This window comes from Wasmannia auropunctata, unplaced genomic scaffold (assembly GCF_000956235.1).
Source record: "Wasmannia auropunctata unplaced genomic scaffold, wasmannia.A_1.0 LD336116.1, whole genome shotgun sequence".
Taxonomy (NCBI): Eukaryota; Metazoa; Arthropoda; class Insecta; order Hymenoptera; family Formicidae; genus Wasmannia; species Wasmannia auropunctata.
Genome location: NW_012026774.1, coordinates 630,678 through 649,464, shown reverse-complemented (window position 1 = coordinate 649,464; position 18,787 = coordinate 630,678). Strand labels below are relative to the sequence as shown.

At 35.7% G+C, this 18,787-nt stretch overlaps 1 protein-coding gene across 3 annotated transcripts in view; it reads right to left on the bottom strand.

Annotated features, from left to right (window-relative positions):
- Window positions 1-16,956, bottom strand: part of LOC105450282 (KN motif and ankyrin repeat domain-containing protein 1) — a 34,304-nt gene extending 17,348 nt beyond the window's left edge. The window contains exons 1-2 of one of the 3 annotated variants that reach the window (XM_011690144.1): window positions 16,761-16,956; window positions 796-890 (exon numbers count right to left, since the gene is read on the bottom strand). In XM_011690144.1, coding sequence (XP_011688446.1) covers window positions 796-841 — 46 coding nt within the window. In that variant the 5' untranslated portion in view covers window positions 842-890; window positions 16,761-16,956. Of the gene's footprint in view, window positions 1-795; window positions 891-1,057; window positions 1,128-2,723; window positions 2,905-16,760 lie in introns of those variants that run through there. The other 2 variants (XM_011690091.1, XM_011690203.1) reach the window with 2 other exon arrangements.
- Between the last annotated feature and the right edge of the window lie 1,831 nt (window positions 16,957-18,787).

The following is an 18,787-nucleotide window of genomic DNA, read 5'->3' as shown; positions in this document are numbered from 1 at the left end:
TTATATGTATATATATATATATATATATATATATATATAATTAATTATATATATTAATATTATACAAAATTTTAAATTATCAATTGCGATTAATTAAAATAATTGACAACTTTAAACAATTCCGTTCACTAATTGTTACGATTTAAGGAAGAAATTTTTGGCCGGTAGAATCTATTGTTAGAATTAAATCAATCGGGTGCTGTTCATCTTCGTTGAACGAGCGTTTGTTCGAGGTTAGTGGCCGCGGTGCAATGTAAACTGAAATATGTTGTAACTACTGGCAAGTATCCAGAGAAACATAGTAATAATAATCTCGTGAAGTTCGTTAGTTGGGTGAATATGGAGATTCTATTTAGTGTCATACCGCCTGCTCGTAGTATCACACATATGTACATGCAGGCAATGACTTAATGAATTCCGCCTCGACACGTCTCCGTGTCGCAGTATTCCGCATGGGATTTTGAATTATGTTCAGTCAGGTGCCTTTATCCTCGTTACATAATTACAAGAAGGGGAAATAATTTTAACAAAATTACAAAATAATAATAACGATAATAATATAACACAAAATATATATAACGTTTTTATAATAAATAAAATTATATAAGGAAAATAATTCCCTCGCTGGAATAATGATTATTATTATCTTTCTCATATTTTACTTGGATTTTGTTTTCAAATGTAAAATAATATTGTGTGTTGCACAGTTCGTTGCACTTGCACGCTTATGATTTCCGATTCGATTACGGCCAACGATCTCCATAGACGCATGCACTTTTATTAAAAGTGACTCACCGTTTCCATTGAAAACGCGGGTCGAGGGAACGACAGTGAGGGCCATGATCCCGGTTGATCGTCAGACGCACTTGCAGATCCGCATTTCTGTAATCCTGAAAGTACAAATAAAATCGTACGTCAGCCGCGTAAACGTCATGAAGAGATTCATGCATTGCAATGCGTGCGCTTCTGTGCTCGCGCGTATAGAAAAAAAGATGCGAAAAGGAAGGAGTTCTGAGGGCAATAGACAGATTTTTTGAGCGAAAGTCGAAACAATTACCTGCACGCCCTAATTGCAATTATTGCACAACCGCACAGCCGTTGTAGTTTCTCGGAATAATTATATAATTTTCTAACCGTCTGACACACCTTCGTCAAGAATCGCGTAGTGTGATCTAGTCAGTCGCTTTGTCTTCGTTTCTTAAGCTTCAATTGAGCGAAAGTTTGTTCGCAACAAAATCTTCATTAACATAATCAGTAAGATGTAGCAACTAGCATTTAATAACAGGGCCGCGCGATATGAAAACATTCTCTTTTACACAGAATTGCGAGTTCTGGAGAGATTAATTAATCGCGAATATATTTTCTCTCTTGCAGACTTTTTCGATACTTTCTATAACTCGTACACACAATCTCTGCAGTTAACTTTAATTATGCGGCCTTTTAGCAATTTCTTATTGAATTATTCACAAGACACTTTGAAACAAATCTATTATACGTATATATATTATACGTATGCGTAAAATAAAGCAGGGCTCGACTCATACGCATTTTTCTACTAATTGACAGTTATTCACGTGACTTGGAAATTTGCGACGACGCTGTCGCAATATATCATCCACGCGTTCGTACGCTGAAAGAATTATTATACGCGGATGGTGCGGAGTGCGCTTTTAGGCACCAAACGTTTGTCGCGCTTTAAACCGCAGAAAGGTATAAACCTCCTTAAACATGGTTTTCACGACGCGCCCGCGACGGGTGAGCTAATTCCGTATCCCGGATTTCTGGTCTGACGACAGTGCGTCCTCCCGCGGTTTCTTGTCTGTCGTCCCACAAACTTTTAATTGTTCGACGGGCGGAAGATATTCGGTGTCAGTCGAAACTCACAACAGATATTTTTACGAACGTTTTCGGTGAACTGTTCCGATTGTAATTTTTTAAAAACTCTCTCGACATTTTTCGATAAGTTACTTGTCGCTCGCTTAAAATATCATCTTAAATTTTGCAGAAATTTTAGGATAATTAAGAGTTAATATTTCTTTTATTGCAGTCTGCGCTTTGTATTTATTATATTTGCACATTCATTATCTTTATATCGATATTTTGAAGAGATATCTCTGTGAAAACGTTATCTTTCAAGCGATAGAGAAATATAAAATGATAGACATGTATTTATTTGCCGATAAAATAAACGCGTTTGTGTTTGTTCTCATTATGCGTCTTACAACTGAATTCTTTCAGAGTTCAGATCAGAACTTTCGCTCAACTGATTTTCATTGATTTCAAAAGATGGTATCATCTTGTATACATTAATAATTTAACTAGATCATATTCATACATATACGATAATTGATGAAACATGATGTAATGAAAAAATGCACAACTTTCACTTTTTATTCAAATCATTCGAGTCTCTTATGTCGAAGTTTTCAACACTACCTATTATAATTTCGAATCAAAAGTATTATTTCATGTTATGAAATATCATGATTGCTTACTGATAAAGGAAATTTCTCGAAAATCTTTATCAAAGAGTCACGTAGATCATTTATCAATCAAACAATTTCCTTCGACAAACTAACTGAAGAAAGACAGAGCGAATAAGTTTTCGCGCGAATGAGAGAAAATTCTTCGAATCACGATCGAATCAAGATGAAACGTTCTTCTTCGCAACAGAAAACTGCCTTGGCGAGCTCGAAGGGACCACTTAGAGGCGACTCACGTACAGTGTAGGGAGACTCGGTGTCGTCGTTGAATGGAAAGTAAAGTCAGCGACTTCGCGCGCGCAGAAACCATGGCCTAATTTCAGAAAAACGAGGAACGTGCGAACGTGTCGATAAATCGCGCGAAATTCCGCACCGAAAAACGCGAACGCGGCTTACGTTGAAGTACTTCTATCCGACAGTGCTAAACTGGATCGATATACAGTATTTCTGTCACGCTGATAAGCTCGACTGCCTGATAACGAATTATAGTACGCCCATACGCGCGTTGTAGGAATTGGAGCGACACATAACGCGCGACGCCTCCGCGAGAAATTAATTATTCGTTCATTACATGTAAGGTATATCGAGCTCATATTTTTTCTTTTATTCAAATATTTTCTGAAATAATGGTTTTGCCTCTCAGAACATGGTAAATAAAGAATAAATAATTTACAATCGAATAATCAAATTAATTTCTGAATCTTATTTAAAATTGTGTAAAAAAATATTATGTTAATAAATATTTCAATATTTCAATGTAGTTCAGATCTCGCGTTAGATTTTCCAAAACATATGTAGATAGCTACGTGAAGTCAGCGAGTAGCAACAAGACGACGGCAGTGAATAATGATTGCGCTCGTCCTTGCAAGGCTAATGCCCTTGTACAACCACTTTCATCTTCGATTATCTATTAATGTCGCCAGAAAATTATCTTATGACATCGACGTATAATATATTCATGAATGTTGTAATAAGATATTCAAAGCTCTTACACGTGTTTCGTTATGATCGGCGTGCAACGACAGGAAAATACGTGCGCACTAGATAAAGTGACTTTCGCCGGTAATGCTATAAGAAAACGGATATTATATTATATTGGATATCATAAGCTCGATTGAGTCGAGAATTTCAATTATAATAATTAGCTTGTAATACATTCTCGTTAACTAATTCATATGAATGGATGACGTAATTATATATGAAATTACACACTTTGTTACGATGAATATCACTGCGTTTTAACATTTGCGTTTAACGCTATATTTTAAAAAATTTTAAATTTTCGTGAAACTGATCTGAAAATTTCGATTTTATTTAATTACAAAGAAACTACTATATAAGTAGATGACAAGAATGAGATCGAAGCCTGATTCATCCAAGCAGATCTCATCATGCCACCGTAAACGTCATCATCATTACTTTCCGGCGAAAGCAAGCCCCGTTTACTTCTATGTAAGGCTGTGCCATAAAAATCTTCGTCACTTGTCACCTACGAGAGACTGAAAGAAGTATGCTCGAAAGCGCTCGCGAGAGTAGCAACAACGTGTGCTAACTTTCATTTCCATGGTATCTGCCAAAAGTGATCGAAATTGAACAACCGTTGGCGAAGTGAAACGCGAGATTCCATTAAACGGAGCGCATAAATAGTCGCGAGTATGCGGTGCAATAAAGCGGAACAATCCCGCGCGGGAAAATCCGGCTTATCTCGCCGACAAAGGAAAAGAGTTGTTTGCACAGCGACGAAACATTTCTCTCGTGTCGGATCAGATAAGACTGCAATGTCGCGCGCCGTGCGCACGATGCACACCGAAAGAAATGCCGCGACATGTCGTATTGTCGTCTCCTTGGCCTCTGGCCCGCGATTACGGACACAATGGCTCGTAAACAATAGAGAAATCGTGCAAGAGGACCGGCTACTCGCGCATATTGCGATCCTCCCTTCCGCCGTATGATACGCGCGATATTATGATACATTCAGCTGCATTATGAATTATCGTCTCGGCTACCGCAACGGATGCGATCGTTTGCATCTGTCCGATAAGTACAACGTGTTCGCCTCTTTGATCTTCTTAGATAATATTGAACTTGGCGCGAACTATTATTAGATCTCTTGGAAGCGTCTAGTAAAGTATGTCCGATGTAATCATATATGCAAAGTCATATATACAAATTATTCGTTATTATACGTTTTTATTATTATTTATGTAATTAAAAATAAGTACAGTAACAATTGAAATGTTAAAATCAAATAATAAGTTAAATTTTAATTAAAGTCATTATATATTTTTATTGAAATAACTAATATTGCATCATAATAGACGGCCGAAAAATTATTTCATTTTTTAATTAATTTAAATAAATATTTTGAGATTAAATATATATCAGTAAAGATTTTATATAATGTCAGACGTTAAAATGATAATTTTCTCTTGAAAATGTTTCTTGATTCAAAAATATATTTTTATGAACCTTTTAAAGTATGCAACTTTAGAAATTTTCGATGTGCGCTGAATAATTCATTACCGCTCACTACCCTTGCATTATCAGTATGAGGATGTAACATGATACAACAGGATACGTAACAATTATTAGTAACGTGAGAGATTACATTTATTTAGCGGGATACATTCATATCAATTTCCTGTTTTTTTCCGTCAACTCGCAGCGGCAATTTTTTCTCAAAGTATGATATTAACTGCGGTACAACGAGACTCTTCGCCGTATATAAATAGGAAGAAACTAAAAAAAGAGCGAGGAGTGAAAGATAAAGAGTCATGTGCATCATCAAAGTGCAGGCATACAGATCACAGCGGATGAAAAGGATCCTGCGTGTGCGACGAGAAAATCGGATCTTGACGATCCGCAGGACCTTCTTGAGAGTCATTCGGGCATCGTCCTTCCGCGGTTCGTAACTTACTCGCGTCCCATGTACTTGAGAGCTCGTAAAACTCCATCGTCGTCTCCGAACGAGATTGTATCGTGAAACAACAAGTTACAAAGCTTGTGCGTCATGCTTTATGCCCGTCTACTTCACCTAACGCGGCTTTAGAACCGCGATAAAGCACGCATGTAAAGCCCAATATATCACGCATGTTTCTCAAACACCCCTGAACGCGTGCGTTTGTCGGCCCTTCTAAGAAATGGCGCTCTTTATGTTTTGGACCATTTGTCAGTTTCAACGCGCGGAAACGGCAATGACAGCTGTACGACGAATTTTTGTACACTCGCGTTACCTTTTAAAGTAATTTATAATCGTCACTCTTTCTTGACTTCTTGGTACGGCAAAGTACGTCTAAAAATGTGCGTCCTTACCATTACTATGTAAAATAATTCTAAAGGCCGCATATGCGAAATATATATTCAAAATGGAGTAATGGATTAGAAAGATTGAGCAATATGTGTGTATTCATGCATGTGTGCTGAAAAGTATACTTAATAACCCGGAAACGGCCACGCACTCAGGATCGATTTCTTTGCTATTCGAGCGTGACTCGGGCACATCGATGCCTAGCCATTCATTTTCCGCTTTCTAGTGAATGGGAATGACCGACTACTCGAATGTCATACTACAAAGGTCGAGATATTCCGTCTGTTCGACGTCTGTTGCGCACTAAAAGAGACAAAGTACATACTCGAAAGATTATTATGATGGATTTGTGTGCTGTGGACACACGCACACACGTAACGTGTCCATGAGCGCGCCCACACGCCGTGTCCGCCCATTAAGGCTTTTCTCAATGAATGTGTGCACGCCGAAAATATCACCGCACCGGATGACGACTAGAGCCATAACGCGTATTTTTGTCATCTTCTCGCCGCGAAGATGCGGTCTCTCTTTCATGGCTCTTTCGCGGTGCAACAACAGGAAGTAACGACTCCACCGCAACGACAACGAGGCCATGCGAAAATTCACATGAAACCGAACGCGAATGTTTTGAAAACAAATAATCAAAAGGGGAAACATTTTCAAAGAAATTGAAAATACATTATTATAAATATTTTATGCTTACAATTAATACTATTAAAACATGAATACATTTGATTTACTGAAGAAAAAAATAATATTAATATGGAGAAAAGAAATCAGTTTATATGTCCATAGCAGAACGCTTTTTTCGATGTTTAGCACAATGTTTTATGATCGATTTCTCATGTAATTAATTTAATAAAAGTCGTAAACGTCGACGATTGTAAAAGCGGTGTTTTTGTGCTCACAAACTTTGAATGCCGAGTAGCGTTAATTAAGTTCCTGCGATTCTTTGTACGTTGGCATTTTATTTGTCGTCGTCGAAACAACAAACGAGACATTTGCCTCAAGGATTTCCCAATACAACATGCCGATACCGCGGCACGCGATTTAGTTGAGCGTGAAATTGATCTCCATTCCGCGTCCGCCCGCGACAATGGGACATATAAATAGAAATTAAACTCGAATGTAGATCGCTATCGTCGGCGGAATCAGATCGAAACACTCGGAACACCTACGAGACGTGCCTCTCTTTATCCGCGTGTGCTTTTTCAATCGACTAGGCAATTGATTTAATCTTGCACGCTACAGGATATTCCACACTTATCGAGAAATACATGTAAATTCTTTAACAAGTTCAGAATTGTTTTTTCTTTAGTAAAAATTTCCAGCATCATATAATACTTAAATATTCCAGTAATCAAAGATCTCAATCAAAGAGAGAGAAGAAAGGAGGGAAAAATAGTTTCCTTAGAACGTAAAAACGAACTAACTGTATTATACATTTTTTAGAATTAGTCTTGTGGTACTCTATTTGTAAATTACTGGTCGTATATATTATTTAAAAAAATTTACGTTTGAAAAATCTTTTGGTTCCTATAACGAATAGAAAATAAAAAAAAGTCGGCAATATAAACTTTACCACGCGTAGATAGATAAAAATTATAAGTCGTCTGTTTACCATGAATCTAAAGATAGCGCGAGTCAGTCGAAGGACAATTATGCGCCTCTCTTTGCTTACCGTGTTTAATTTGTGATTATCACCGCCCATTATATTGTGAATAAAGTGTGAACCGGTAACTACGAAGGCTATACGAATCTCTCACACAAAAGTCAGTATTGATATTTTATGGTAAATATTGATTATAGATGCACACAAATTAATTGAATTTTTAAAAAATTGAAATTAGAAATAAAAATATAAATAAATACCAAAAATTTTTAATGAATTGAAATAGTATTTTCTATAGCTTCGATAATTTTTATAGTCGTAACTAAACTGTTAGTTTAGAAATTAGCGGTTAACTGCGAAGTTACTCCAAAAATGACAACACGAAAGGAATTTCAAGTACTGAGAAGCGCAGTAGAAATGCGTGAAACCGCTCGTAAAATTGTTTTATTGCATCGCTATTTTGCAGTGCTGATTTTCAACAGACATCGGGAAAACACGTGATTAACATAGATTATACAACGTTATCGCTGCCCGCTGTGTTGGGAAAATGTCTTGCATAATAAATTGTGACGTAGTACAGAGTTTTGTGTTGCTAACATTCCGTTATTAGATTATCGTTATTGGGAAATCCGTTGTTCTACAACTTCAACGATTGCTCAGTCAGCCGTTAATTCTACATAGAGGACAATCACTTACGAACTTTTTTAAAAGGCTAAGACTTCAGTCTATCGGTTACTTTCTCGTTTTAAAAATTTGAACGCTCTAGGATTAGGAAATAAGCATAAATAACTCTTTTAAATTATATAATACAAATTCGAAATTACTGTTGTACATAAATTGCCATTTAAAAAATTTTTTTTGATATTGTGAAAAGGAACACGCGCGATAACGGGGTCGCATATTACGTGAGTTAATGAGATCGCGTTTATATATAAGTGTTGAAGATAAATTAGATACGCCCGTTTCTAGACATAAAAGGTAAAGGCGCTTAAGGTATTGTGTAGCGCACGCTAGTCGTAATCACAGCTATTAGATCGAAGTTAATAAAGCTACATCCACGCCATTAAAATCCAATTTTTATGTATTTTATTAAAAAAGCTTTATTAAGAAAAAATAATAGAAATGATAAAATTATCATATTACGCTAAAATTTTCAAAAATTCGTTACATTTCACAATATTTTGTCAGATCTTTCTTCTAACAAATGCATGCGATAATTAATACTATTGAGGCGGAATAATAATCGGAGAGAGAGAATGTGGAATAATGAGAAGAATACTGAATGAAATGTTTGTTTCTGAATGCCATCTGATTGTCAAAGATTATTTAGATTAATTCAGCCGCATCCTACTTTTGTTTTCTTTGCCATAACAACGTGCCTCTCCCCTGGAGTACAGTGTGAGTGTTCCTTTATTGGGCCTGTGGCACACGGGGCCTGTTGCAACGAGGCCTCGCGCGCCGCGGAGGCGTGCGATGCGTGGGCGTGCACGCAAGACTTCTCTCGTACACACTACATGCCGACGTCGTAAGCACACACGAACACGCGCGTGTATGTAGACGGACAAATGTAAAGGGTGCTTAAAACATTCCGGCACCTGTGCCGCTACAGGACTCCGCGCGGAAGAAGCTATTCATTGATTCGTCATGTCGCGTTAAAAGGAAGCACGGTCGATGCATATCTGCATGCATTATGCAGCCAGTGTCGCGCCGCTTCTTTTCATTTACTAGAAATCACGTAGACCTCGTGTTTTTTCTTTTCTCACCATAAAAAGAACTGATTTCTAGCGTATAACGTAGCAAGAAAAATTTTGAAAAAATTATGGGGTTAAAAAAATGTATATTAAATCTAAATAGATATTTAATATTATACCGCATTGAGACTAATTCAACAACAATGACGAATTCGGTTTCCAAAAACTTGATTTTATTTTCAAATAAATTTATTTTTACCTATTCCGACAAATATTAATGGTTTTTCAACTATTCGTTCATGCTGTATATACCTAGTTTTCATGAGAACCTAAGTCTTGTGAGAGAGAAAGAGAAAGAAAAATATGGACATATGGCATACAGACGTAGAAATTCTCAAGTTCGAGCTACCTGAAAAATTCTCACGGCCACTTCGCTTCACCCGGTACATGGTAACGAACATAAGCACACCCGTAAGCCCACCTATCAACCTCTCGTTCGCCCATGCACATTACGCACACGCGTGCGGTGCGACTTGAATAATACAACTCGCGCGGCGTGAGCGTATAGACCTCACTCCTTTAAGAGTGTTTAAAGCTCGAGAGTTAAGAACACATTTTGCGCCAATAATCGCTGCCGTGGAAAGCATCCTTCTTAAATCCCGTTGGATAACTGATCAATTTTAGCGATAACAACATTGCTTTGAATAAATCTTTCGGGCGTAATTGCATTTTTTTAGCTGCAATGTAGCGCTTTATTAATACTTTTGAAAAACCGTATTTTAATAAAAATTTTGCAAATATTTTTTTCGATCTATTAAATTCCTCGGTAGCGCTCGAATATTTACACGGTAACATTTTCGTTCCCAATATTGTTTCAATGAAAAGTATTAAATTTTATAAGTGAGAGAGAGAGAGAGAGAGAGAGAGAGAGAGAAACGAATTTTTTATTTCACGAGTTGAGATAATTTATGTTATGATATTATCTTTCATCAAAATTCATTGTTGGCCATATTGATAGTGTTATCTATTACATTTTTTTGCAACGTTATTGTTATATCAATCGAATATATTCGTTGAAATTGCGGTTAAAAATATGCGCGTCTTTTTTATTGCAAAGCGTCAATAAAATGGGATTCGTGTGAAATTGACTTTTAGATGTAGCTGCGATGAATGTTGAACGCATCGTATTTCGCATCGAAAATACTAATGCATGTTTTAGCGAAGGTCTCACGTCCACCTTGGTAGCTATCTTGATTGTGATTTTACTAAATTTATGAGATTATCTTACTTAAATTCCATTTGTCCTCGGGAATGATTAGGAAAATATTACGCTCAGCAATTTCATATTTTTCGTAAAATCGCGATCGGCAAATAACGCATTGTATTATTTATATCACTTTTTATTGTATGGATGAAAATAACGATGATTGTTACGTATCACGGTCACATCATGATAGAGATCCTGTATATTAGTCCGTTCTTACAACGCCATAAACGAAGCTATCTTTCCCTCCTTCCCTCTCTCTCTCTCTTTGATTGAGGTCTTTGATTACCGCTCCGGTCATTCAATTAGCGTTCCTTTTCATCAAAGCCAGATCGCGCGCCAATCATAGACACACGTTTACTATGTTTACCAAATATGACTCGAGAATTCACTAATATCTCTGCACATTTAAGCGATTAATAATTATGATATCAATAGCACGTTCATTCTTAAAACAGAACTTTGCGATAATTATTTATATTTAAAATTATTGTACAAATTTTGATCGCTTTGTCGAAAAGTGAATATTTAAAAGTGATTTATAATGATAACGTGGAATCAAGGAACAAATCTATAAGAATGTTTTTATATAATTATGTATCCAAAAGAAAATTTCAACGAATTTAATGTCTAACAAATTAAATGGAATACAAATTTTAATTTTTTATTGAAATATAATGGGACCTACTTGGAATATGAAATAAAAATAACATTGAGATGTAATAAAATTAAAAAAAACTGATACAGCGATTTCGGGCTTTTATGCAAAGTCACCAATAATCATGAGCATTAATGCAAACGTATATACATATGAGTTTAAGAATTGATGTGTCGTTGAGATGAGTATTGAGTAACAGACAGTTCCCAGTGACTCTATTTACATCTAATGTACGGTATCTGTCAGTCGTGCGTGCAACCGTTTGCTTCAACGATTGTTTATTTTGATAAACGGAGTTCATCATTGCACAGAAAGTCATTCACCATGGGATGCGATTTTAAATAAACGTATCGTGTAATTTTAAATAAACCGTGTGGCATCTCTACGAGAGAAATGCCTTATGTGGTAGGAGAATTTATCAATTGGATTGGCCCAATGAAGAAAATGTGATAAAATAAATGGAATTGAATCAATGCAAAATAATTGTGCTAATCATAGCATATAAATATTTGTAACACGTTGTAAAGAGTTTTTAAGAAAAATCTTTGTTTGTCAGTTATTTTAATATCGATATTTTATTATTTAATCTTTAAAATTGATAATTCATTATTTATGTAATAATATTTTTTATAGTTTTTATTCGAATAATTTTCACTTAATAAATTGTGTTGTTACCGTATAGTATTTTTCTTTCTCTCTCTTTCTCTGTGTCGGAGGTATAAAATAAAAAAATTATGTAAGTTTTACATACACACATATACGGTAAAGGATTCATTAACTCGACGACGTGGACGCCGTTGTCGTTTCGCCGAGCGTGATTATCGTCATACGGATAATTACGGGGGCAAGTGCAACGGGAACAAAAACTCGGCCAAGAAAGGCAACTAAGCGAGGAGAGATTTATTTCGTGCTGACCGACTCGCTGGGTGTATTCTACTTGAGCCTCTCATTATTGTACATGTACGGTCATGTTGCTCGTGGCTGATTTTTCATTTTTCATATGGTCAAGTGATCGCACGTCAACGGTATTTGTTTACAACACTATAGTATATGCGGGAGAAAAGTGGCTTGCGTAAAATAAATTACAATCGCACGCCACATTTAATCGGCATGTATGTCAGATATACATATAAGCCCTCACTTCGTCAAAAGAATAAGTTGAGTATGAAAAAAGTTGAGATAGAACTTTGACATAGTATTATTGTAATGCAATCTCTCTCTTATTACACGCCAAAAAGATAAATACGTACGATTGAACGCGAAAGCCGAAAATAATATATTAATTCGCTTTAGGTGTTTCATCTTTTAATTTAATTTGATACAATTAAAGTATTATTTTACGTTAAAGCATCATATATCATTTTGTATTAGCTACAATGGATGATAATTATATTAAAATCATATCAGTTACATACATATACAAATTGCAGTTTCGTATTACAATTAGTTAATTAAGATTAATTAGAGATTAATTAGAGATTCACGCAGTTGATTCGATTTGAATTTATACATGATGCATGATAGCGCATTTTCCTTTTATATTGATTTAAACATATCCGTTTCATGAACGACTAATGAGGAATGAATACGAAACTCGTATAAATAACAACGTCTGCGAAAGAATTACGTATCTTCCTTTCCCGAGGAGCGTTTGTCAATGCGATTACGTTTTGTGCGATGACGTCGTTTGCGGTGCCTCAAAGAGATATTTCCATAGTTGTCAAAAGCGTAGCTCACGATTATTTACGCGACTCAATCGAGCTCAGAAATAATGTCAAGGTCCTGGCATTGCGAATAACGTGTTACTCACTTTTACATTTTTACATTCATAAATGCCCCTCACGTACGTTAAAGCAAGCAGCGCGAATGTAACATGTAATTCATAAATATAAATATAAATATATACGACAAACAAAAGTAAGTGTTATTTTCAGGATTCGAGAGAATTTAAATTCTTGAAGAAAATAAAACCCACTTGCGACAAAGTATGAATATTATTTTGTTTGCATACTAATTTATTACGTATATACATAAAAGTAGAAATAAAATTCAAAAAAGATGACTTGCTATATCCATGTGTATTTCTACGAATTTCGTGTGGATGTCAGAGGTGGCTACAATCTAGGCAGATGGGAGAAATAGCTGCTTAATGGTTCGATGAGAAATCTGTTACTTATGCCGACAGCTGCATCCACACGTGAGGTATCATGGGAATGCACGCGTTTTTGTATCGTCCTACAAAACTATTAAGAAGAAAGTGAAATCATGTTCCAAACATATAAATAATAGTGTCAAGACGTTTCAATTTTCAATTTTTGTGATGTCTATTTCCTATTAAAATTTATTTTATAATATATATTTATCATTAATGTTTTGACAATGATTGATATTTTAAAAATATGAAGTATCCATTGTTTAATCAGAGCAACTTAAATGTTTAATTGACACATGAAATCTTCTTAATCAAGAAGGAAATTTACAGTTTCTAAATAGCATTGTATCGTATTTTTAAGAACGCGGAGCTTCGGTGAATGATATGGCAATTTGTGCCGCGCATTAACATAGGAATGGCATACGGGTGATTGTGTGCTAAATACTCTCTTTTGTTACAAACCAAATACACATGGATGTTGCAAGCCGTTATGTAACAGTGCACATGTGCATTGACGCACGTGTGGACATAGGTCGGCATCACCAGGCAGGAAAAAAGATGGAGATGAGAGTTTGTTTGCACCTGCTACTGCTTCTCGAAGCGCACGCAAGAGTTCGTTTTATGGAAATATCTTATTATTAGCCGATAGAAAATGACAAGTCGGAACGATGTCGCATCGATAGTAAAAGCCTACGCAAATTAGACATATCATGTTCGCATTGTCGGTTTCACGTAAATTGCTCGAAAGAGTATCCAATTACTTACATATTATCAAGTTAATATAATTACATATTTCTATTCCGTGTTATTAGCAGCCGTGCTTTCTTTCTACCCACACGGTGGTATAAAATAAAACAGCTATTTTCGATGTTTTTATGCTATATAAATGGATTACGTCGCGTGTTTTGCACGATGTTTCAACAATTACATTTGTGGCATTTGTGACATTATGTAGATTCTCCGACAATTGCGCAAACCTCGCTGAGTGCAATAATATTCGTGTCCGCCGTGCCGAGTGTTAATCGAAATGTAAATGGCGATGGCAGGCAGGCGAACTATCTCCTCGAGTACTTCACTATCGCTTCGGGGCGCAGCGCGTGTTATCACGACGGGTAGGTGTATCGCGTCGTAAAGTGCGCACGCGGTTAAATCACATTCTTATTCGTTCTACGCGGAAACGGCGTTTACGCTGTCTTCGCTTTAATGGCGAACTAATCTCCGGGCAATTACGGCGGCCTGTGTAATCCAGCCTGCGAGAGCATTAATTACGTGAAACGGAAAGAATTGCACACGCAGCCGGAGGCTGCGTACCTTCGTTCCTGAAAAAGATGTGAACGCAAACGGGCGTGGAACACTACGAGAGACACGTATATACGTTTCGTTGTGTAGCACATTTGGAAAGTTACTAGTGTTTATTACAATCGATGATCTCATTGCTATTAACTTTTATGTTATTCCGCTGCTAAAATTTTTTTCCCTGCAACTAGCAAATCTTCTAGATTTCAGAATCTATCTTCTACTATATACATTACTAATTTCAATTTATTAATTCCACTTTTTAAATTTTATATCTAATAACTATAATCTCTACAAACATTAAATTATGAAATTTTTCTTATATTTAAAATTTCTCTTGATTAAATGAGAGTAAATGGAAATAATTTTTATTAATTTTTTATTGATATTTATTTTATTGATATTTTTTGGATTAAACTGAATAAAAATCGAGAGTTAACTATGTTGACTTTTTGACATTTCAAGCTCCCGTTCTCACGCCGTTTCTCAAAAGACGAAAGCATTCGATAAATACCAATCACTTATGCGTCGTTCTAATCGTTAATAACGTTTCCTAATAGTACGCTTGCGGATTTGATCACATTGCTGTCAATCATTAATGATCGTGACTCGATGCTTAGCATACGCGCGCTCTTAAATGAGACGGTGCACGCACCGGTGTGTCGTAGATTTGTATGCAGAAAAGATTGGTGTAGTTAACGCAGCAACGTGTTTGACGCGATGTTTTTCTACGTATTTTCTGCCTGTGTGTTTGTCATAAATACTTTCGTCTTTTATGACAGAAACATCCGTATACCGTTTGGTATTGGATTGATAATAAAGCGGCTGCGTGCAGAAACGCTTTATCAAAAAGTTTACGTTCAAAAATAACATTCGTATTAAAGTCGATACATGATATATGGGGCCTGGCATCATAAGGGTGTCCGATAACATGTCTGATACACATAAAGAGATAAGTTGCGATCAGGCATACCTAGAATATAAATAACGATGCAATCGTTCATAAATAGACGTTCTGTAACGCCGCAGTACAATATGCAAATTGAAAACGGTCGTGGGTGTCCCTGCCTGCGATTGAAATACGATAATCACATATACATATACATTTATATCGTGCAAAATTGATCGCACTGATATCAGTCCCTTTAGGCTAAAATAATGCGATCATCAGATAACGACCATACTATGAGAAAAGACATTGAATTAATATTCTTGGATTTCCATAGATAATAAAAAATGGAATCAATAAAGATTTAATTTTTTTTGTATTATGAAAAAGCAGTATAACATGATGATATTTCGAGAATTCTGTCTTGTAATACGAATATTGCGATTGTACGATATAAATGTATCGTGTCAGTGTGACATTAACACGTCATTCCTAACAAGGGTTTATCGTAAAACAATAACATAATCGGCCTCATATAGCACGGGTTATTGACTCTTTGGTCGACGTTCTAGCGATTAACCGATGTGCAACAAGCGTGCAGTATGCGTGAAATAGTTAATCAATTAACTCAATAAATGCATTTAACAAGATTCATGACCCTAGTTATGAAATAATAACGCAACATGGCAAAATCGCCGCAATCTATCTCGGATGCTTATTAACATGCCGCAGCGAATAAATTTAATTTACAATTATGTTACCGTCAGGTAGTTAGCTCTTAGTTGTAGGAATCGCGTGCGCATGAGATTGGCTCTAGATCTAATTTAAGATTCTAATCTCAGGCTAATCCAAGCCTTCGCAATATAATAATCGTTTAGCAAACATTATGCTTTTAACTGAAATACCTTTAACTGAAAGTTAATTTTTCTCAACTTATTAATCTTTCTTTATGAAAGTTTCAAATTATATTAATTATAATATCAACATAGTACAATGAGAAATCTTAATCGATTCAAATAAATAATTCCAATAATTCACGTTAGCTGCCGCATATAAAAATTGTTTAAAATTATAAATGCATTTTAATATTGACACATCGTCTCTTGATTATCTGCTCATTAATTCTAAAAATGTTATAAATGAAGAATGAGAAAAGATTTGATTATCATTCGTTTAAAAAATGAATTATTTTTATTGCAAACTTTATAATTTTAGCTGAATGTACGTATAAAAAACTCGGAGTAATTAATTAAAATTAATTGATTAAATATACACAGCGTCCTTTTATGACCGCAAAACACTCGTTTCTCACAATGGCTTTTTTTTGGGAGCTGAGTTTTCTCTCGGGTAAATCATCCACAAACGAACCTATCGCACTCTTACGTAAACACGAGAATGACCTACCAACCTGTCAGTTCTTTCCATCCTTGCTCGCCACCACCCGCATCATCATCGCGATCGACGCGCGCGCGATTGTACGCTACACAACGATGACGAGGACGGCGCGGCGCGACTTTACGCTGATCGATCGATCCTGCACGGTCACCGGCGAGATCGCGCGCGACAATTTCCACACACACTGATCCCCGCACAGTCTCGGAGAGGTGACTGGGAGATTCTGTGGACCGACGGTTCTGGTTCACGACTGGTTCTTCTCCTTCTCCTTCGGCCTCTGGCCCCTTCCATCGGTGCACACACCGTTCGCGGCAAGAGACGCGGAAAAAGAGACGCGGGTAAATGGGCAGCTATGCGCGCCAGAAGGATCGAAGAGAGAAGGAAGAGGCGGATGAGGATGCTGGGGCTCTCGACAGGTTGCCCCCCGTGTACCAGAGGAAAAGAGACGGGACAGGGTGGAAACTCTCGGATCCACTGCTTGCCGTAGGGATCGGTAGGGTCAGGGACGGATTCGCGAAGATTTTGATTTTGTTCCTTGCGTTCTTATTCATTGAAATATGTATTCCATCTATATATCTATATTATATCATTTAATTTGGAAATAATATTCGTCAATTAAAATTCTAAAAATTTTCAATGTTTTATTTTTGGATTTATATTTAATTGTATACTGGATTTATTCCAATTAATTTTTCACTTCTGTGGCAATATTAGCAAAATAATGGAAACGTTTTATTTCTATTAAATATTTGATTCAAAGGCCTTTTCATTTAATAATAAAAGGTAGACAATTTTTTAATTTTGTAATCTAACTTGCGCCTATCTTTGATAAATGTAAAATTAATAGACATTCTTTAATGAATTTTTATTATTTAATTTTCTTAATTTCATGTATGTTAAAAATGTTAAAAATAACCAATATAAATAAACTAAAGAAATAATGTTGAGTAAAATGAAGAAACATAAAGTAATGATCAGAATTAAAATTAAGGACAAACATATTTAAGCGAAATAAATTGATTTCGAATTATATGATATGTAATACAGTAATGATGAAGATATGATGTATAATATAAAAAATATGATGTGAAAAATTAATTTTAAAAATAATTTAAAGTGAAAAGAACGTATGGAATAGGATTGATGATGCTAAGGATGCTAAAAAGAAGCCTCTTGGTGAATCTTCGGCCCTGAATAGGGCCCTTCAGAACTTTACACCCCACTACCTGGTACCGACGTGACCCGACGAAGTCTGAGAAGGTTCTTAGCTTTGTCCCAGGTAGAAAACCGATAGGCTGCGTTTTAGAATAAAAGTGTTCTCTCTCTCTCTTTGTAAAGATCTGTCGTTGAAATCTCTCCCTGTGCAAATTACAATGAAAGTTTGTCACAGTTTTTTATTAGTTAAAAATTTCATCAGGAAAAATGCTTCTTTTCACGTATAACGAAAAAGTTGTATGGATTAAATATTGATAATTAGCAATACTGATTATATTGCGACTGACAATTTTCTTTGACAACTAGATATGTACATTACGTATGTACATAGATTACATACAAATCGCTTAATTAGATGGTAGTCTGGAATGTTTACGATGACATAAAATCAATTATCAACGGACAGTCTAATGATGATTTGTTTCTCGTCAAGTGCCAAAGTCAACTAATAAAACAAGTGCACAGCGGTGGCAATGACCTGGTCGTGTAAGAGCCGCGAATTCAGCAACTCGATTGGCTCCAACTGGTGCACTTGCGTAAGCAATAAATGGCTTTCGTCATTATATTTCGAGTTACTACTTAATGCTATTTTTGTCTACGTAATGCATTCGAGTCAAACTAATGCTTCGAGCTAAACTTTAATTATTTCTACAAATTAATTGCAAGACACTGATAAATTAATCGCGAAATACTTATATTAATTAAAAGATTATTAAATTGATAGCAAAATCTTAATATAATATTAAAATATCAAATTTATTCTATTTTATTAATAATATTTCTAATATTCTCTCACTGGAGCGAGGGGATTTAGATAATTAAATT